Source organism: Sorex araneus, chromosome 5, assembly GCF_027595985.1.
Source record: "Sorex araneus isolate mSorAra2 chromosome 5, mSorAra2.pri, whole genome shotgun sequence".
In the NCBI taxonomy this organism is placed as follows: domain Eukaryota; kingdom Metazoa; phylum Chordata; class Mammalia; order Eulipotyphla; family Soricidae; genus Sorex; species Sorex araneus.
In genome coordinates this window covers 12088991-12111693 of record NC_073306.1, presented here as the reverse complement: position 1 = coordinate 12111693, position 22703 = coordinate 12088991, and the positions used below count along the sequence as shown (strand labels likewise).

At 48.0% G+C, this 22703-nt stretch overlaps 1 protein-coding gene across 1 annotated transcript in view; it reads left to right on the top strand.

Annotated features, from left to right (window-relative positions):
- The window catches only part of ROR1 (receptor tyrosine kinase like orphan receptor 1), a 402488-nt gene extending 380143 nt beyond the window's left edge, over nt 1-22345 (top strand). The window contains exon 9 of the mRNA XM_055139263.1: nt 18246-22345. Coding sequence (XP_054995238.1) covers nt 18246-19676 — 1431 coding nt within the window. The 3' untranslated portion in view covers nt 19677-22345. The remainder of the gene's footprint in view (nt 1-18245) is intronic.
- Nucleotides 22346-22703: the final 358 nt, after the last annotated feature.

The following is a 22703-nucleotide window of genomic DNA, read 5'->3' as shown; positions in this document are numbered from 1 at the left end:
ACAAGCAGGGTTTGTTAAGACATTTCATGGCCCTTATTTTACTATTGTGTTTGGAGCCATCCCTGGCTATACTCTGGGCCTGCTCCTGAGTCTGTGCTCAGGGATCCCTCCTGGCGGTGCTTGGGGGACCCCACATGGTGTCAGGGAGTGAGCCCAGGTCAGCCACATGCAAGGCAAGCGCCCTAATCATTGTACTATCTCTCTGGCCCCCGTTTGGCTTTGTGAGGCTATTTTGTGGATCTGGCAGGCAGTAGCAAGACACTGCAGTCATGGCTTGTTTCAAAGAAGTGCCACCAGCCTGCACTTTTTAGAAGGCTGTTTTATGATTCCACCTTCGCAGTCTCCCTCGGCACTAGAGCCGCCGCCTCCTTCTTGCTTTTCCTCCCCGTCTTTCAACATGCAGTTTGCTCAAGGTCCTGGCAAAGACCCCAGGGTCGCTGGCCCTTCCCTTCCGTGAAGCACAGACACCACGGCTTAGATCTCAAAGACAACAGGGCCTTTCTCTCTGCGACTCAGCACCGCCGTCCCGGGCCTCTGGGGCGAGAGTGTTCCCTGGAGTCATTTAGGGCGCCTGCAATCAAAAGGCTGCTTTTGCTTTCTGCTCCAACGGGAGCATTCGTGGAATTGTTCTACAGGTATTTGCCTTCTCTCGGGGCAAGTGGCCATCTTTTTCTTTTGACCCTCCTAAGAGGAGTCCTATCTAAAAAACTTAGGACCTAAAAAAATCACTTTAAGGTGATTTTAGGAAAAAGTTGTCTTTATACTCAGACTCACTCGTTCTTTTACCTGGTAAGCAGAGGACCGTAACAAAGTCCTCTTTGACTTTATTTTGCTTTGCTAGTAGGTTGTTTTTTTTTTTAATTTAAAGAGACTTAAGTTATTGTTTATTGTAAAGTCATATTTATTAGGGTGGTTTAGGAGTAAAAAATTCATCTAAAAATATTCTGTCTCAGGGCCAGAGTGATAATCTAATGGGTAAGGGACCTGGGCACTCGCCTTGCTTGAGACTGACCCGGATTTGATCTCCAGCACCCCCAAATGATCTCATGAGCCAAGAGTGATCCCTGAGCATAGAGCCAGGAGTAAACCAAGAGACTGGTGCTGGATGTGGTCCCCAAAAATAACAGTGACTGCATCATTTTAAAATAGTAACAAATAAAAATAAAATATTCTATCTCAAGCAAAATCATCTGCTTAAGTGAGATTTCTCCATCATTAAAAAATCCAACAGGAATTGCAAACCATAACACCTGAAAAAGGAGAGAGAGAAAGAGGGAACGTGCCTGCCACAGACGCCAGGGATAGGAAGAGAAGGGGTGGCAGGAAGGATACTGGGGACACGGGTGGTGGAGAATCGGCACTGGTGGAGGGATGGGTACTGGAATATTGTATGGCTGACATGTACTCACGAAAGTTTGTTACACATGAACAATGTGTAAGGCCCCAGAGGCCTGGGTTTGGTCCCTTTGGAACTCGGCTCTGCACATGGGCATCTGAGCACAGAGCCCGGAGTCAGCCTGAACACCACTGGGATGACCCCAAAACCAAAATCAAACCTTAGACGCCCTGAAATCCTTGGGAATCACAAAGGAGCCTAGACAAGGTGGAGGTGGAGGGTCTTGACAGGGGTTGTGGAACACCACATTTTGTATAGGCCAAAAAAAAAAAAAATAGGGGTTTTGGGGCTGGAGCGATAGCACAGCGGGTAGGGCATTTGCCTTGCATGCGGCCGACCTAGGTTCAATTCCCAGCATCCCATGTGGTCCCCTGAGCACCGCCAGGAGTAATTCCTGAGTGCAGAGCCAGGAGTAACCCCTGTGCATCGCCGGGTATGATGCAAAAAAGCAAAAAAAAAAAAAGAGGGGGTTTGTATTGATTAACATCTCCCTAACCTTCTAAGCACCTCAGATATCCGCATTTAGCTCGGTTCTGTGAGAACCATGCTCGAAGTTCTGTGTACAGTTCTGTGTACAGGGTATACAGTTCTGTGTACCCCTGGCTGTGGTAAGAACCTCGGGGCCAGCCATTTCCACGGGAGAAAATGGTTCTGTCGGCCTCAGCCAGCCCTTCAGTTCCGTTTTGAGTGAAGGTCGATGCCCCCGGCCTGACACTGAGGGGTCCGAGTTTCTTGCTGCTGCTCTCTGCAGATGAAGAATCCGGAGAGCTCTGCGCAGGGAGGGGCAGCGAGCTTGGGGGAGGTGGGTATGAATTGTCGGCTCTAGCAGGAGCCGGCCTGACCTTCCTGCACTCGGAGCCGTGCTGTGATTTGCAGTTCTTGCTGTCAGCCGGCACCAGACAAAAACCTGATCTGAGATTTGGGCAGGGATGACCCTTTGTGTCGGTACAGTCTGTCCCATGGGACACCTATGTCACCTATGTCACGTGTTGGCGCATTTCCCTCACTCCTGTTCTTCATCATCATCATCATCATCATCATCATCATCATCATCATCATCCCGTTGATTGTCGAATTTCTCGAGTGGTCTCAGTAACGTCTCCCTTCGTCCAAGCCCTGGGACTTTAGAGGCCTCTCCCTACTCGTCCTTCCGAGGATGCCGTGCTGGAGGCTCTTCCTGTGATGGAAGAGAAGAGCTGGGGTGGCCATCACTGGTCAGTTCCTCCCACTCACCCCCACCCCAGGAGTGAGTTGGTCGCCCAAGCTCACGGTTAGTTACTGAGTGAGAGCAAACTGGGGTCAGGGAGGAGGGAGTTCAGAATCTTCAGCTCTTGGGGCGCAGGTGATGATATAGCGGGCAGGGCACGTGTGCTTGCACGCAGCCGACCCCAGGCTCGGTCCTCGGTACCCCATATGGTCCCTTGGGCCTCACCAGAAGGGATGCCTGGGGTCAAGAGCCAGGAACAGGTTCGTCCTGAGCTTTGCTGGGTGGGCCCCCACCCCCAAAGTAAAAAAATAATTTTCAGACCCAGTGCTTGCCTGACCTCGGGATGACTTTTTCCATGTACAAACCCTCGCTGGGAAGGAGCGGACGAGGTTGAACAACCCCCTCCACAGAGCCCCACTGGTCAGTTTGGCCCAACACTAAGGGCAGCCGTCACCCTGGCTTATGGCAAGCCCTTCTGTAGCAGGCCCAGTCTGCCCGGTACCTGCGACCTTTGGCCGGCCTAGCAGCAGCCTCTGTCCATCCCGGTGAGAGACACATACTAACTATCCTGCCATCAGTTTTCCCAAACATCATTCTCAGTCAATGTTCCCAAATCAGCTGGGAAGCGTGTCTTGCCAAACATCCCAGTGCCACGATCTCTCCAAGGCAAAGCTTCAATCTGCGCCTTAAACAGCTCAAGAGCAATGGTGACCCTCCCAACGCCCACCCACCCTCCCCCCACCCCCACCTCCTGCTGAGACAAGGCCTGACTCCGTGGACGGCTTTGAGAAGGGGAAAGAAAACACCAGGAACAAATGCTAACTTCTCCCCCCTGCCTCTCCTGAGAGCCTTGGCTCCCCCCGCCTCGCCCTGCTTCAGCTGTTTGTTTTGGTTCTTCCCGAGTGCCTTTCCTGGAAAAAGCACAAAGGGCTCCGTAGATCTTCCAGAAAACACTCCAGCCTACACACCGGGTCTTTAAAACAACTTGGAAAGGCCACGGAGAATAAGGTCCTGTACCTCTAAACCTGAAGAGGAAGGGACCCCTGAAAGGAAACAAGAGAGAAAAGTCTTGAGAACTAACCAGTGTGCAGGGCCGGGGGGCGGGGGGGGGGCGAGGGTTAGCTTGGGGGGGCCAGGAGAGAAAGGAATGAAGGACGGAAGCCGCTCGGCCTGGCCAGTTCAAATGTCAAGAGGCTCTTGGGTTCTTACTGGGCCAAAGGAATGTGCCCTCTGGGTTCCGGGTATCAGCTCCATCTCTCTCCACTTGCTGAGCTCCTCCAATCCCGCCCCCCCCCCCCCACCAAGTGTTTGATCCTGGAGGAGAGGCCCCCGTGGGGATGGGGGGAGGGGGGCCCTTTCAGTCAGGACAGTAAGCGCCACAGACGCGGGCGGGCCTGCCCTAGGTCCCCTAGAAGCGATGGTGTTTTCAAAGTTGAAACTCTCTCGGCGGCCGGGGTTTCCTTCTGATGAGAAAGAGGCGGGCTGGGGGCCTTGAACCATGTGTGGGAAGTGGGACCGGCCCCCCAACCCCCCAAACCACCCAGTCCCCTCCTCCCTGGCTTTGTGGCCTCTCTCAGCCCCTCACATGGCTCTCTCAGCTTCCACAGCTCCGCAGAGAAAACGGGACGGCACTCCTGTCGCTGGCCCGTTGTTGATTTTCTTCTTCGGTCTGGCTGCGGATGCTGAGCCACGTGGCCGGATGAAGTCATCTGCGCGCGTTTCTCCCTCTGAGATCTTCTGCCGAGGACTCCAGCCGGGCAGGGAACTTAAGGGACCTTTTCCCCATGACGTGGTGTGATCAATCTGACAATCCGAGAAGGGGGTGTTTGTAAAAGAAACGTGGGAAAATGAAGCTTCGCGTGTCCCCTAATCTGGTCCATGTCTTACAGAACAGAACAGACTCTTCCGGGAGGGAAAAATCGTGGGCTTTGGGGGTGGGGGTGTAAGAGGGGGTCAGAGCCGGTCAGACAGCACAGGCCCTTTGGCCTTCGGGCATCGAGCAGGGAAGGGGGGAAGAGTTGACAATAAGGGAGCTTCAGGGGGCTGGAGCGATAGCACAGTGGGGAGGGCGTTTGCCTTGCACGCGGCCAACCCGGGTTCGATTCCCAACATCCCATAGGGTCCCCTGAGCACTACCAGGAGTAATTCCTGAGTGTAGAACCAGGAGTAACCCCTGTGCAATGCCGGGTGTGACCCAAAAAGCAAAAATAATAATAATAATAATAATAATAATAATAATAATAATAATAATAATACATAAGGGAGCTTCATGGTTTGACTACACCTGTGGGCCAAACTCCAGCGGCTCCTGGCTCATAAAACGAACATCTTGGGCCCATGGGGTTTGCCCGGCTTTCCGTGAGCCTCACCCCCCAGCCAGCCTCTCTGTCTCTTCACTTCCACACACGCCTTGCTCCTTTGCCTCCCCAGCTGCCGGAATCACGAAATGCGCTCACACTGGATTCTCTCCTCAGAGCCTCTTCCCCTTCGCCAGCAAAATGCTTCTTCCCTCTCTGGAAGAGACTTGCTCTGGCCTAGCTGCTTCTTGGAAGCCCCTGTCCTGTCCCCGGGTCATCACGCCTGGTGCAGACGTGTCCTCGGTAACTTGTCCCCTTGGGTCTGAAAGCCATGGCTTCCGCAGGCGCCTGAGCTCACCATTCTTGGACATGGCCTCAGTGTCACATGCCTGAGCTCTCTAGGTCACTGTCACAGACTCCCGGTGACCTGCTCCAGGTCTCCCTCCCCTGTTCTTTCTTACCAGCTTTCATTTTCTTGGCTAATATTTTCAAAGGCTTTCCTCCTCCGTGTACATCTTTCCCCCCACCCCCACCCCCAGCCCGTGCCCCGTGCTAACTCTTTTAATTTCCCGAGGGGCGCATCATCTAATATGCGTCAGCTCCTCCTTCCCTCTTCGTTTGCATTGATTTCATCCTCTGGCATCACTGTTGCTCCCATGGAACATGCTGACTCTCCCATCTGGAAGGATCCATCTCGGAGTATGAAATTCTTCAGCCCAGCCCTCAAGAGCCCATATGATCTGTCTGGGCCTGGCTTAACTTTCCAGCCACATTTTTTTTTTCCTGAGTCGATGTCTGAGGTGGGGGAATGGTGTGATATACTTCAAAGACAAGGATTGAGAGACAGAGTGGGAGAGAGGAAGATGCTTGCTGATCTTGGCTGTTTCCATTTATTGTCCTTGAGAGCTTGAGCAAGTAAGCTGTCTGCATCTTTATTTCTCAGAAGGATAAAAGTCGCTCTGAAGAGAGATGTGCCCCTTGGAGAGAACGTGGCTGGCACTTTCTCACAAGCACTCAAGAGCTGTTTGTCACTGTTGCTTTTGTGAGAGTACATGAGCAAACCATCAACCTTCCCAGCACATTATCTTCAAACGTTGTGCAGAAGATAATGTGGGGTGAGGAAGAAGCCGTAGGCTGCCCCTCACTATGAATGAGGGTGAGAAGAAAGCAAGGGAATGACAGTGAACATCAGAGAGGTAGCACTCGGCATGTCGCATGTTGCAGGTTTCCCTGGACCCATACAGTGGGCGTGAATTTCGCTGTCTCACACTGTTGGCACGTGCTGTAGTTGGAGGGGCAAGGTTGGAGAGTGAAGAGTGAGTCTGTCCAAATAGAAGCCTGAGGTCGGAGCCTCAGCTTAACCCTATGTAGAAGCTTTCCTTCCTGGGGAGAGGGTTATCCGTGAACATATATCACACATGGGCCTTACAAATAAGCTAAGACAGGCTTAAGCGCAGTAGAACATTTTCTAATATCCCTAGGTAGTAAATACTACTTTGGGTATGACTGAGGAGGTAAGAAAAACTGAGGTTCTACGTATTACCAGCCAAGTGAGGAAGCTTCCCATTGACTTGACTAAGTTACTGAACGCAAGACCAACCCCGAGCACCCCCAGATGCTCAAAATGGCTCTTAGAAAGAGATTCTGCAGGGGCTGGTGCAATAGCACAGCGGGTAGGGCGTTTGCCTTGCACGCGGCCGACCCGGGTTCGATCCCCAGCATCCCATGTGGTCCCCTGAGCACCGCCAGGAGTAATTCCTGAGTGCAGAGCCAGGAGTCACCCCTGTGCATCGCCAGGTGTGACCCAAAAAAGAAAAAGAAAAAAAACAAAGAGACTCTGCAATCCCCTCACTTCCAGAGAGGGGCAGCCAAACTCACCGTGGACGTAGGTGTTGGGTGGGTGGACACGCGCACCCTCCAGAACCAGACTGCTGTCTTGGACAACGTCCATCACCTACACCATAAAAGGCGTTGGCCTCTCAGCTTTTAAAACGCCGTCAGCTCCATCTCTGAGTGCAGTCTATTACTCCACCGTTCCAACGCTGTTAGCCTAAGAACCAAGACGATGTGCCAGAAAGGCAGGGAGGAAAGAGCGGAGGCTTTGTAGTCAAGTGAATGGCTGTGGGCCCCAGGTCCAGATACACAGGAGCTTCACATCATCTGTTCTCCAGGCGCTGGTGGCCAGCTTGCATAGCAGCTGCTTCTGAGTGGGTATTGTTTGTCTCAGGCAACTACGGCTCAGCCAGGGGAAGGTGGAGACTAGTTCCATGAGCAAATAGGCCACAGTGTTCCACGCTTAAGCATCGGAATGGCATGGAGCCCTTCATGGACACAGTAAAAATAATCTCCTCTTCCTCCCAAATATCCCAGCTTTGCGGTCAGACAGAGCTGCCTCCGAATCGACATTGTCCACTTAACAGCTGTGTTACTTGATGCAAGCCACAGGATGGATCGGTGAATGCCTTAATTTCTTGGCCCGTGAAATGGGGAGATGGTGGTAAAAATTTTACAGGATTCTGGTGAGGGTGCGGAGCACTTAGGAAGATGGCAGGGGAGTGCGGAAATTGTCATTTGGAAGAGAGACTCGGGAACCTGGATTTGTAATCGACGGGCTATGAGGTCAAGGAACTGGTCTGCTCCTTGGATTGTTCATCTGTAAAAGGAGGTTAGTCGAGAGTGATCAGTCTCATGGGTATTAGGAGGATGAAAGAAGTTCATCCTTCTAGTGAACTTAGTCCTTAGTCTGAGTACTCACAGATCACAAGATCTGGAAACAACCTGAGCGTCCACAGATGGCTGGGTAAAGGAGCTGTGGGGTGTGTGTGCACAATGGTATACTTTGCATCCATAAGAAAATTCAAAATTGGGCTAGAGCGATAGCACAGCAGGTAGGACGTTTGCCTTGCACGTGGCCGGCCTGGGTTCGATTCCCAGCATCCCATATGGTCCCCCGAGCACCGCCAGAAGTAATTCCTGAGTGCATGAGCCAGGCGTAACCCATTGTGCATCGCCTGGTGTGACCCAAAAAGAGAAAAAAAAAGAAAGAAAAGACAAAATTATGGAGTGTGTAGCCACATGAATAGAATTAAAGGGTATCATGTTGAGTGAAGTCAGAAGAAGGACAGGTACAGAATGACCTCTCTCCTGTGTGGGCTGTCACAAAACATAGGACAACAATGCCCAAAGGCACGGAACCTGAGAACGGATCTAAGGAACCAAGCTTACCAAGGGCAGGGCGCAGAGGAGTGGACAGAGGACCTGAGACCGTGGTGGATGGATGCATGAACCGATCATGAACTATATTGCAAATCGTGGTGCTGCCAATTAAGAAAGAAACCCCCCAGCCAAGGCTGAATGAAACAACCTGATGAAAGAAAGAGCTTGGCTTTGCTCAAGTCCCTTTGCCAAAAGTCTCCGTTTCCGAGACTCTGTGGCACTCAGTGAGGACGTCCTGTGGTTGTCTGACCCAGAGAGCCATCTTAGCTCATCCCCGTGCTCCCCAAAGGGCATCCCTTTCAGAAGCATCATTACCCTGCGGGAACTTGTCAGCAATGCAGAGTCCCGCCCCTAGAATTAGAAACTCGGGGACAGGGGCTCCTAGGCCTGGTCTGATGGAGTCTGTGCTGTGTTTGAGGTTCAGAGAACAAGTCATTCCCTAAGGAGTACAGCTGTCAGGGAAAATTGTACTTAATAAAACAGGACCTGGTACTTTCCTGCTAGGACCCATAAATACATTCTATATTAATAGAGTCAGGGTCTGCCCGTTGTTCCTCTGAAACGCCTAAGGACAGTCCACAGCATGGAATCCACAAATGTTTTGCAGCCACAGAGATGGTATCAGAGGGACCTGGGCTGATCGTATCAAAGGGACAGGGCTTGGGAAAGGAATCTGTGGGTGTGGCGTTGGTTGTATGACTTTCAACCTGGACCTTTTCCTGCCCTTGCTTTGGAACCCTCCTCCTGGCCCCAAGAACTGCCCTGAACTCTCCCCTGCTTCAGATGCTTCTCCTTTTCATCTGTGTCTCTGCTGTGAGTTAGATCCAGAGCTTATCCAAGTGAGCGGTACATCGTTACTCTACTGTGTGGGGGGCATTCCATTCTGCCCACAAAACTTGGTGGTGATCCCACAACCATCACCTCACTTCCTGTGGCCATCACAAATATAAACGGAGCAGGACATGCTGGCTTAGCACTTAAGCCAGCACCTCACAACCCCAAGTGTGACTTCCCGGAGGCAGGAGATGAAGTCACTGCATTTCTTTTCTGTCTCCACCTGCCTCCTACACAATTTTTTTTTAAAAGCTCTACCCATGAGTCATTGCATCTACAGCTAAGGCATCTGCACCAGGTATCCATCACGCCACGTCACCTGGCCTGGCGCTCATCATTTGAGACAGTACTACAGTCTTCACGGCTCGACAGCTCAGGTCTGAAACCTTCTGTCTCCTTCTGGGAAGAGTGCATTTGAAGTCTCACAAGCTTGCTTTTCCCAAAACAGCTAAAGGAAGAAACTCCCTCCGATTTTAGAACGTATCGACTTCTACATCAACTCTGATTCCTCCCCCCTCCACCCCAAGTTATATCATTTTTAAACCACCCTGAGGCAGATGTGTGTTTACTTTGAGAAGTAAAAATGTTAACATTTAAACTGAAAGGCTGTTTCAGTTTTAAGGTACTTAATTGCCTTACAGCATATAATAAACGGAGCCCATCTTGTCATTCAACTAATGGAGGGAGTGATAAAGAGATAGCAGCCTGGGACCCTATTCATTCCAGCTTTTCTTTGTACTTGTTTACTTTGGCACGGAGCCGCCTGTGTATTTTACACTTCCTTACATTTTGTACATCCCCGTATGACAAATACTTGTCAAACAAAAACTAAACAGATTTATAACCCCTTCACTTGAAATGAGCCAAAATTGAACTGCCAAAACTTTATGACTTCATTTTCTTTCATAGTTTTCCACTACATTGGTTCAAACAGACAACCCCCCCGTGAGGTCAAGCAGAGGTCATTTCACTTTCATTACTAAAATATAATTTACAATATGCCAGACCTAAACAAGTTTAGCCTAAAGGGTTTGTATAATGTAAACCATCTGTTCCTCCACAATGCAGCTCATTTCCTGCCGTCACCGAACAGTCTCCCGACTGCTTCTTTAAGGGTTTTTATGATTTTTTAACTAGTCAGGATTTATGTAAAATTTGAAAATGAGTCTGTAGTTAAGACTCATTTGTACCAAGTAACTTGAGCATTTAAAAAATGCAAATCACTGTGTAAATGGTTCCCCTGAAACCAAACTCTGAGCTGGGATTTTTTTTTTTTTTCTTTCTCCTTCTGTGCCTCGCTGCACAGGTGTTCCGAGCACGGCGTTTGTGAACTCTGCCGTGTCAGTGGTTTTCTGTGCTTCTTTCCAAAGCAGACGAAGGGGAAGAACTTTTTCCTCCTGTAGACCCGAGGGGTTGGGATGATGTGTGACAGGGTCCACCTGATACTTAAGAGAGGCGACTAGAGGCTCTTGAGACCGGAATGGACTCTTTCCTGCTCCCCAGGGAGAGAAGATAATTAAAATGCCAGAAAGTCCACCCACCACAGGCTGACCAAAGGTGTCAGGGCCTCAGCTGGGCTTTCGGAGACATCAGTATCACACCCGGGTTGCAGGCCCCAGAGGGCTGGACGGTCGCTGGTTTCCAGCAGAAAGTAACGGATGCTTTTCTAAGCCTGTTTCTCCATCTATGAAATGATGGCCCTCTCCTTCCCACATGAGCTTATCTCAGCGGAGGGGAATGCAACTAGCGTTTTAGCTGTGACGCCCCAGGGGCCTGTGTCGAACCCAGTGCCAAGGACCTGTCTGCCCTCGCCTCCTTTCTCCCCAGGCCTGGAAGTTGGGCCTTCTGGCCTCTTGTCCCATCTCCCCACCCACCACTCTTCCCTGTGAGTTCTTGGTCCCTCCCAGAATCCTCTGGGAGGAGACCACACTTATTCAACCTCCCACCAAAGCCTCTGACACAAATCGTGCCCTTTCCAAAGCATTTTTTAGGTAACCAACAACTAAGAGAACAGAACCAAGAAAGCATAATGGCAGGAAATTTAATTGAGTGTCTAAACAAAGAAGATTGCTTAAGCTCTTGAGGCAATAGATGGATTTAAATCATTTGCATGTCTTAAGCTTCTTGCAAACTGGAACCATAGCACAGTGGGTAGGGCGGTTGCCCTGCATGCGACCAACCCGGTTCGATTCCTCCGTCTTTCTCGGAGAGTCCAGCAAGCTATGGAGAGTATCCCGCCTGCATGGCAGAGCCTGGCAAGCTACCCATGGTGTATTCGATATGCCAAAAACAGTAACAACAAGTCTCACAATGGAGACGTTACTGGTGCTCGCTCGAGCAAATCGATGAACAATGGGAGGACAGTGCTACTATATTAAGCTTCTTGGATCACTTCTCTCAGACAGTAAGATTGCTTCAGGAACACTTACAAAGGAAAGGGAAGTGACTTCATACATTATCATACTGAATCCCAAGTTTAACCATGAAAATATTGTCATTATTATATAATTAACATTTCAAAAATATTATATTATTTCAAATATTTAGAAATAGAGGTCCATAAAATTGGGGGTATGGAGTTAGAGAGATAGTACAGGGGGTAGGCCTTTACATGGTTGATCCGGGTTCGATTTCTGGCATGCCATATGATCCCCTAGCACTGTCAGAAGTAATTCCTGAGTTCAGAGCCAGGAATAACCCCTGAGTATTGCTGGCTGTGACCCAAAAAGCAAAAAAAAAAAACAAAACAGAAAAGGGAGAGGCCTCCAGGGCTGTACCTGGTGATGCTTGGTGGACCAGGTGGTGTTGGGATCTAACCAGGGTCGGCTGCATGCAAGGGAAGTTCCTTACCCACTCTACTATCTCTTCAACAACTCCACAGGGATTTTTTTTTTTTTGCATTAAGTTAATTGATACTTGTTAAGTGCTAAGAACTGTGTTTGACACATAATAAGCATCATATAAATATTAACTACTACTGCTAGAAGGCAGTAATCTAAGATGTGAATTTAGATTTATAAGCGCCTAACACCGACGAGAGAGAGAGGGAAGCAGGAGTCACAAGCCCTCCTCCTAGCTCTGATATTCCTGGGTTTAATTTTGAATCCCCGTTTTCCCTCAAAAGAAGTAAACTGCTCATTCCCTTTCCCTTACTTTTTCACCAGCCAGCCTATCCGATCCCAGTCGCTGCCAGCTTCAGTATCTTTTATAGCTCAGAAAAGTAATAACCTCTTCTGCCATTCCAGAAACCCTGCCAGGAGCTTCACTGAGGGACAACATCAGACAGAGTTTGGATGGAAGTTCCAGTCACAGGAAATCCCAGCTTATAGGAAAGAATCCAGGGCTCTCTCATTTCACACACAAAGTTACCTCTGTTTCTCCCCTTCCCCCAGATCAAAAGGAAAAATAGCTGTGTTTTCAGAAGTCTTTCCTTTTTTCTTATTCGATCAAACTGAAAGGAGATAGATAGGTAGATTGATAGATAGATAGATAGATAGATAGATAGATAGATAGATAGATAGAGAAAGAGAGAAAGAGAGAAAGAGAGAGAGATTGATGTTGGAGCGATAGTAGAGCTGATAGTGCACCTGCCTTGTAAACGGCTAACCTGGGTTACATCCCCAGCATCTGATATGGTCTCTTGAGTACCACCAAAAGTAGTTCCTAAGTGCAGAGTCAGGAGTAACCCCTGAGCATCACCAGGTGTGGCCCCCCAAAACCCAAAATTATATACAACATATAGGTATATATTATATTAGATATAATAGATAATAAAATTATATATTATATAACATAGTGACTATGCAAATATCATCATCCCGTTGATCATCGAATTTCTCGAGCGATCTTTAATATGTAAATATTAAAATTTCTCAAGCGATTTTTAATATGTAAATATATTAAACAAATATTTAATAATGAATAGATAATAAATATTTAATATCTAGAATATAATAAAATATATTGTATTATATATAAATATCTATATACATGTATCTATAAATATGTTTTTATATTTTTATATAAATATGTTTATATTATATATATGTAGCACTGTAGCACTGTCATCCTGTTGTTCATCGATTTGCTGGAGCAGGCACCAGTAATGTTTCCATTGTGAGACTTGTTGTTACTGTTTTTGGCATATCGAATACGCCACGGGTAGCTCGCCAGTCTCTGCCTTGCGGGCGGGATACTCTGGTAGCTTGTCAGGCTCTCTAAGAGGGACGGAGGAATCGAACCCAGGTCAACCGTGTGCAAGGCAAATGCCCTACCCACTGTGCTATTGCTCCAGCCCATATATATGTAATACATAGATTACATATATTGACCAAGGGTCAAATCCAGGTCTCGTGCATGCAAGGCACTTTACATTCAACCATACTTCCATCCATAAATCATACTTTTTAACAAAATAATTTGCTTTGTGTCTTTTTTAAAAAAAACTTTAACTTTTGACTCAGTATAGTATGGTAGATCTAATAAATGGAATATTAAATAGTTAAAAGAATGCAGGAGGACACATTCTATGTGTGGATATAAAAAAAGTCTCTGAAATCCTATTGTTAAGTTAAAAAATAAAATGCAAGAGAGTTTCAGGAATATCTTAGGAGTAGATCACTTGCTTTGCATGCATGAGACCTATGTTCAATCCCTGACAACACGCACACACACTTTTTCTTTTGCTTTTGAGAATTGTTAATATAGTCACTTGGCTCAAATATGTAAACGTCTAGAAAATCTTGAATTAAAAAAAATCTCTTTCCTGAGGACTGAAGCAAGTGCAGCTGATAGGCTTGCACATGGTTTGACCCCAAACACCCCACCGGTCCCCCAAGTCCTGCCAGGAATGACCCCTGAGCCCAGAGCCAAATGATGGTACAGGTTAAGACTCTTGCCTTGCCTGCAGTAACTCCAATGTCCTTTGGAATCCCCCAGCACCACCTATGGTCCCTGGGCAATGCCAACTGTGGCCCCCAAACAATAAGAAGCTCAATAATCAATCAATCAATCACAATATCCCATTAATCACCAATTTCTCGGGTGGGCTCAGTAACCTCTCATTTCGTCCTTTCCCTGAGATCTTAGAAGTCTATCTCGACTTGGCCCTCCTAACGATGTTGCACTGGGGGCTCTTCAGAAGCTCAATAAGATGAAATAAAATCTCTCTCCTGGTTCTCAACTTCGTATCTCTGCACTGAGCACTACAGCTTCCCGAGTATCTTTCTGGACTTTCTCCCTGCTTCTGTGAAGACATAGGAATATCATCCTTTTTGCTCTTCTTTCCCACAAAAGCAGCGCATACAGCACGAACTAGCCCTATGCTTTCTTCCTCTCCCTCCCCACCCGCTGTTGAGGTAGAGGTTACAGTGACTGGAGTCACGTCCTTTCACTGTGGTGCTCGCATGCACTTATCTCCGTGTGCCAGAGATCCCGGGCTTTGTTGTGGCACTGGGAATCACAAGCCGCAGTGCCCCTAAGATCATATTGAGCAGGGATGATGGTGCCCGGTGCCTTAGCAGGGATTGGGTTTGTGCCCTTGCAGCTACAAGGCAGATGCTCGACCCAGCTGAGCTACCCCTGAGCCTCCTGTGTATTATTTTTTAACTTAGCAGTAGGATTTTGGAGATGTTTATCTAGACGTAGAAAGCATCCTCATTCATTTTTATACCTATCATTGTATTTACGAGACCCTCCCCCCACTAATTTATTTAATCAGTATCCTTTAGATGGAATTTGTGTCATTTCTCATTTTTACAACCTTAAACAATGCAATAATTGGACGACATCAATTTTATTTACTGTTTAAAAATGACTCTTTACCAAGCAACTTCCCTGTAAGACATTTCCAAATATAAATCCCACCAAGACTGGTCTAAAGAACAAATGAGAGATATTTATAGTGAGTACTATCATTTGCATAGGAAAATTCAGAAACCTCCATTCCACTTTGAAGGTAGCTATTTTGCTGCAAGTTAACTTATAATTAGGTTCGGAGAGTCTGGCAAGCTACCGAGAGTATCCCACCCGCACAGCAGAGCCTGGCAAGCTACCTGGGGCGGATTTGATATGCCAAAAACAGTAACAACAGGTCTCACAATGGAGACATTACTGGTGCCCGCTCGAGCAAATCGATGAGCAATGGGATGACAGTGACAGTGATAATTAGGTTAATGGGCATTTTGCTGAAAAAAAATCAGCCTAGAATACAAGACATTGTCATGGATTTTTAAATTAGTAAAGTGTGGATAAGAGAAAACTTTTCCTTGGTTTAATTTTAATTTTTAAACTGTTACAAGCTGTTGTTTTAAACTCTATACAGAGCTTTGAATCCCATATGTATTTGCAGCTTTGTTAGCTACACTTGAGATAGTTCGGCAGAGTGCTTTATCTAAAATATAAAGATTTAAGGTACAGGGATTATTGTAAAAATCACAGTTTATGTACAAATGCATTGCCTTTTTGACTTTTTTCCCTAACAAATGAGACTAAATGTCAGACTAGATTTGAGGCGAATTTCAGCAATAGCTAAAAACACATGACACTATAAACATCTACCATCAAGATCAAATGTCACAGTTTCGTGCTTAAAGTCATTGTGAGCTAGATAGATGCCTTCTCCTGTCTGTTTTAAGCTTACTCTGCAAACAGCCCACTCACTTGCAAAGCAGCATGGATAATGGGAGCGATAGCACAGCGGGTAGGGCGTTTGCCTTGCACACGGCCGACCCGGGTTTGATTCCTCCGTCCCTCTCGGAGGGCCTGGCAAGCTACTGTGAATATCCTGCCCACGCGGCAAAGCCTGGCAAGCTACCTGTGGCGTATTCGATATGCCAAAAATAGTAACAACAAGTCTCACAATGGAGACATTACTGGTGCCCGCTCGAGCAAATCGATGAGCAACGGGGTGACAGTGCAGTGCTACAGTGCATGAAGAACAGTGCCTCCCTTCAAGAAATTTAAATATGGTGAGAGGACAAAATATAGTCATAAAAAAATGGCTGCAGAAGAACAATGGTCACTCAAAATCAAATAGCACTGACCATGTGCCAGACATGCAGGGTGCCTTACATTTTCTTATTTAAATTTTATACGGGTAGGCTGGAGAGCTAACTCAGGAGTTAAGGTGCTTTGTCTTGCATGTGGTTGACCCCAATTTTGTCTCTGACATCTCACGTGTTCCCCTGAACACCACTGGGTGTACCCCAACACTCTACACACACATACACCAAATCATGTATTAAAAGGATAAGAGTCTGGGAGATAGCAGGTGTTTGCGGTCATTACCATCCCATTTTCTAGCTGTGATAACTGAGGCTAGAGAGGGTGGTTCGGTGATCTTTCTCCAGCATGGCCAGGCTGCTGGGAAATGGAAAAGGCTGGACTCCAGCTTGGATTGTCTGGTTGTGAGTGTCTTACAGAAGAGTTGCCACCCCGCAGTCTGTCCCATATGGTGATACTCAGATGAATCAAAGGGGCTCAGTGGGATTAAAACTAGGGAGAGACTCCGAGGAAGCCAGAATATGCTTGGGAGAGGGAAGAGACCCCGAACCTTCCTTTACTGAGGGGAAATGGGAAGGCAAGAAGGTTCTCAGTGTTTGGAGATGGCCGATGAGTTCCGTGGACTCGACTGGGCTCTCCTGAAGGGGGCACAGAGGTGGGGGGCTTCGACCCCATCATCCCGGTGCCAGATTCAGAGTTCAGACTGGCTCAGCTGGTACACAGCTTCCCACACTCACGTTCATTTCGGACCCTGGGTTCTGTCCTGGCATGTTCTGATCCCAGGGGTCTGAATTGGGTGCCTGTGGCTGGCCCTGGCCCCCCTGAACAGCAGGACTTAGCAACAGCACTTGGCACACTGGTTGGCGTCAGGGTGTGGATGGCAGGGCTGTGAGAGTGTTGCCGTCACATCAGATGGACTGTGATGGAGGAGATGGGAACTTTGGTGGCATATGTGGCAAGGTGACACTGGACTCCTAGGCCCTTAAACATTCACACTCTTGTGAACCAATGATACCTCAATAAAAGATATAATAATAGTGTGAATGACACGTTAAATGTATGTATTTTGATCTTAGCACTGTAGCACTGTCGTCCCATTGTTCATCGATTTGCTTGAGTGGGCACCAGTAATGTCTCCATTATGAGACTTGCTGTTACTGTTTTTGGCATATCAAATACACCACGGGTAGCTTGCCAGGCTCTCCGAGAGGGACAAAGGAATCGAACCCGGGTCATCCGTGCACAAGGCAAATGCCCTACTCTCTGTGCTATCGCTCCAGCCCGTTTTGATCTTATAACCCATATTATTACTCCACCTTTTTTCTTTTTTATTTAATATTGCATTGTCTGTGGGGCTCATATTTTCTTTCCCTGTTATGTGTCATCCAAAAAGGAAAATTAAAATAGAAATGCATGTTTGTTTTAAGGTAAAACAGAGCTGGGAAAGTAGCACAGGGGTTAAGTTACCTGTCTTTACTGCAGCGGATCCTGTCACCTTATATGGTGCCCTGAACACTGCCGGAAGTGACCGCTGAGCACAGAGCCAGGAGCAATCCCTGAGCACTGCCAGGTGTGGCCCAGAAACAAAAGCAAAAACAACCACAAAAATAAATAACAGGAGCATGAATATTAAAAAGAAGCATATGGTGGGCAATTGCTCTAAGTTGTAGCAGGCAATAAGGACTTGGGAGAGAGATCACAGGGGTGGTGCACATCCTGGCATGCGGGAAGCCAGGGTTTGGCCCCTGTACGGTCTGGTCCACCGACTGACACTGGGAGTAACAGTGACTCCCACCACATATGGACTCAAGCCCCATCAACAAAAGACCTAGGTTGTTTTTTTTTTTTAGGGGCCAAAGAGATATTACAGGGGTTAAGATGCTTGCTCTGCATACAGCCAACCCCGTTGAACTCCGGCACCGCATGTGGTTGACTGAGCACAGGGCCAGGAGTAAGCCCTGAGCACAGCCTCCAAAAAAAAAAAAAAAACCGAAAAGAAAAGAAATGCCTTAAGTGGAACTGGGGCAATAGCACAGCGGATAGGGCATTTGCCTTGCATGCTGCCGACCCGGGTTCGATTCCCAGCATCCCATATGGTCCCCTGAGCACCGCCAGGAGTAATTCCTGAGTGCAGAGCCAGGAATAACCCCTGTGCATCGCCAGGTGTGACCCAAAAAGCAAAAAAAAAAAAAGAAAGAAAGAAAGAAAGAAAAGAAAAGAAAAGAAAAGAAAAGAAAAGAAAAGAAAAGAAAAGAAAAGAAATGCCTTAAACGCTTTCTTTCCTTTCTTGCAGAGCAAAGCCAAAGAGCTGCCCCTCTCTGCGGTGCGTTTCATGGAAGAGCTGGGCGAGTGTGCCTTTGGGAAGATCTACAAGGGCCACCTCTACCTCCCGGGCATGGACCACGCTCAGCTGGTGGCGATTAAGACCCTGAAAGACTGCAACAATCCGCAGCAGTGGAGCGAGTTTCAGCAGGAGGCGTCCCTGATGGCCGAGCTGCACCACCCCAACATCGTCTGCCTGCTGGGCGCCGTCACGCAGGAGCAGCCCGTGTGCATGCTGTTCGAGTACATGAACCAGGGCGACCTGCACGAGTTCCTCATCATGCGCTCGCCGCACTCCGACGTGGGCTGCAGCAGCGACGAGGACGGGACGGTGAAGTCCAGCCTGGACCACGGGGACTTCCTGCACATCGCCGTGCAGATCGCCGCGGGCATGGAGTACCTGGCCAGCCACTTCTTCGTGCACAAGGACCTGGCGGCGCGCAACATCCTGATCGGGGAGCAGCTGCACGTCAAGATCTCCGACCTGGGCCTCTCCCGGGAGATCTACTCGGCCGACTACTACCGCGTGCAGACCAAGTCGCTGCTGCCCATCCGCTGGATGGCCCCCGAGGCCATCCTCTACGGCAAATTCTCCTCCGACTCCGACATCTGGTCCTTCGGGGTGGTGCTCTGGGAGATCTTCAGCTTCGGCCTGCAGCCCTACTACGGCTTCAGCAACCAGGAGGTGATCGAGATGGTGCGGAAGCGGCAGCTGCTGCCCTGCTCCGAGGACTGCCCGCCGCGCGTGTACGGCCTCATGACCGAGTGCTGGCACGAGATCCCGGCCCGCCGGCCCCGCTTCAAGGACATCCACGTGCGCCTGCGCTCCTGGGAGGGGCTCTCGAGCCACACCAGCTCCACCACGCCGTCGGGGGGCAACGCCACCACGCAGACCACCTCCCTGAGCGCCAGCCCCGTGAGCAACCTCAGCAACCCGCGCTACCCCAACTACATGTTCCCCGGCCAGCCCCTGGCCCCGCAGGGCCAGATCGCGGGCTTCCTGGGCGCGCCCATGGCCCAGAACCAGCGCTTCATCCCCATCAACGGGTACCCGATCCCGCCGGGCTACGCCGCCTTCCCGGCCGCCCACTACCAGCCCGCGGGGCCGCCCCGCGTCATCCCGCACTGCCCGCCCCCAAAGAGCCGCTCCCCCAGCAGCGCCAGCGGCTCCACCAGCACCGGCCACGTGACCAGCCTGCCCTCGTCCGGCTCCAACCAGGAGGCCAACATCCCCTTGCTCCCGCACCTGTCGGCGATGCCCAGCCACCCCGCAGGCGTGGGCATCGCCGTGTTCGGCAACAAAGCGCAGAAGCCCTACAAAATGGACTCGAAGCAGCCCTCCCTGCTCGGAGACTCCAATATCCACGGACACACCGACTCGATGATTTCTGCAGAACTGTAACCCGCCGCCGCTGCTCGGGCCGGCGGGAGGTGGGCTTCCTCCCCCCCCCCCCCCACACACACCCAGAAGCTGCATGAGGGGTGCAGGGCGGTGGTGCGGGGGAAAGGCAGAGATGTAGATGCAATTTTTTTTTTAACTTTGTTTCATCCAAGGGAGATTTCAAGAGGAGCAGACGTGGCGACAGGTACCTTCTGTGAAGTGTAGTTGGGTCTCACCCCCCCATCCCTCACCCCCCCCACCCCCCAGCGGGGCAGACACCCAGCCAGGTCAAAAGAGAAAAAAGAAAAAAAAAAGCCAGATCATGGTAGGATGGTTCATTCTGTCCGGATGCAGGATGCACACTGTGCCTTGGGAGGGGTCTGAGTGGTTTCCGGTACTGAAGACTGTCCCCCCCTCCCCCCACCGTGAGGAGGAAGAGAGCCTCACCACTGAACAGCAAACCCTCCAAGGAAGCCGGAGTGGTGTTTTTGTGTCCTCACTGCCCGTGGCCAGGACTGGCCTCTCCCCAACGTGTATATACCGTGGCATTTGTCTACCTGCTGACTTCGCTCTCGGACAGATGTTCAGGAATTCGGTTGATTCACTTTAGACTCTATGCATGCTTGTTTGGAAGGGATGCTCAGAATCCACGAGGACACCTTAGGGCCAACTTTGGAAATGAGCCATAGGACCAGTCCAGGTGCCCTGCGGCTGCCTAACCAGCAGGGCTTCTTTGGGAAAGTACCACATGTGCCTCTTCGTAAATCTCCTCTGCTGATCAGGAAAACCTTTCCCCCCGGGTGTTCTACACATGCCCCTTGCGGGCTAGAGGGAGATACTTGTGTTGATGGTGGATAAATCATCTGTTGCCTGAGTTGCCAAAGGGGGCAGGGGCAGGGAAAGAAAGGCGTCTAAAGTTAGGTCAGCGTCTATAGGAGCGAGACGGCGCTTCCCGTAGGGACAGCCTCGAAGGTGCTTCCCAGGGACCAGTAACCTGGGAGAAGGGAGGGGTCTGCAGATGGTCACCTAGGGGCTGGCACCCTCCTGTCCCCCCATCGTGGCCCAGAGGGTGGAAGGGCACTCATCCTGAGTTGACTCTGCAGAAGTAGAAACTAGGAGAGACACCCATAGCTAGTTCCTTTAAAGTTCTCTCACGTTATTATTTTTTGGGGGGGAGGGGGGATCTGAAAATGTGCACAGACTTTATTCCAGCACCGAGTCACGATCATTTTTATTCATAGAGTTAGTGGGAATCCAAAGAGACTGAATTCTATTTTGTGAACGATTTCACTATTTTAAAAGGAACCCCCCAAAAAGCCAGTCCCGAGTTCTCACTTCAAAGGGGGACTGAGAAGTAAAAAATTATTAGGCTGGTAAGTCGAAGCCACAGGATCATTTTGGCCTTAGAGGGAGGTATCAGAATGTCCATCGAGTGCCATTTACCTGCTGGTCCACTGTTGCTAGCTTTAGAATTCTTTATGGGTTGCAAGTTCTATGGAGAAAGGACATTTAAGTTTGCATTTCCTGTTGATTAAAAAAAAACTCCTTTATTCTAAGAACTTATCTCAAAGTGTCCTTTTTTAATTTTAAGCTAAAGAAACAGGATAGGAAGAAATTCCTAGAAATTATGTTTGATGAGGAGAACGTAAGCAAACTAGAAGAAAGTTGATGGTTTAATGCTTAAAAATACATGGGAAATAATGAAATGGGAAAGTGTTGACCTAAACATATTGACGTTTTGCCGACGTCACACAGCAGACGTAGGCTTAAAGGTTCTGTGAACACAGAAAGTTGGCAGGACCCCGATTTTTTTTTTGTAGCTAAATGAAGACATATGTGGGTGACAAAAATAAGCTGATGCAGAAGTTCCATTTCTTAACTTTAGGTAGAGGAGAATATTTGTATCCTTTTGTTGCTATGCAACTGTTTAATGATGAAGATTCAAACCACAGTTTTGTATATCCTACGACAATCAATTCTTTTCCAAGAATATTTATTACTTTAAGTAAACAGAACTTCAGTGAGTCTTGAGTTTGTCTAGGAGTTCCCTTAAAGGGAAAGTAGCATTCCATGAGCCAGTAAAATACCTAACTCTGGAAAAAACATTACTATGGATAAATAAATTCAAGTTAGTTTTTTATAAAGAACTATAACATTTATTTTAAACATTTTATAATTACTGAAGTCCTTAAGGTGAGCAAATCTAAATTTCAAAACCACTTGTAATTATGTATTTTGTAATAGCACTGTGATCCTACATAACACAGTCCCTTTTGTATTGAACTAGTATATTTTTTTTTCACAAACTGAAAAATATCTTTGGCTTTGTTGACAATGTTTTGTAAGATGACTTTATTTTCAGAATTTTTGTTTGCACAAAACTATGTTTATGGTTTGTATCACAGAAGTGAAAATATAGCTCTGCATTTTTATAGCTGGTCTGTCTCCTTGTTTTCTTCATTGTTCTTAACTGTAGATTTTCTTCAGATATATAATGGCAATAGTCAGATATCTTGCCCCACCATCTTATTTTCACTGCATGCATTTAATCACTGTATTACTTAATGTTTGATTTGTTATTATGGGCATTTCAAATAGACAAGCATGGAATTGTAATGACAAAAGGCTATTTTATATGGAGGATATATGCATTTGTATTTCACACACCAGAGATGATATTAAACACTGATTATTTTATGCTGCTGTTTATTAAAAATGTTTACCATAAACTATTATTTCCTGAATATTGCTATCACCAAGGTATTTGGGATCTTCAATATTAGTTTTCCTAATGATTGACACTTTTTAGAAAGAGGACTCATGATTCTTTTTCCTATGCAACTAAATGATTTGATTTGATTTTGTTTTTATAGTAGGCTTTTGAAATAGACATGGATGATTTTTTTGGCTAGTGACCTTATGTGGAGGGGAGAATTCCAATTATTTCATGGCCATACATGGCCAGAATTTTGATTTGTTAAATAAAGTAACATGTGAATCACCATTTTATAACCCACCCAAACGGAAAACTTGGTTTTCAAACTTGCA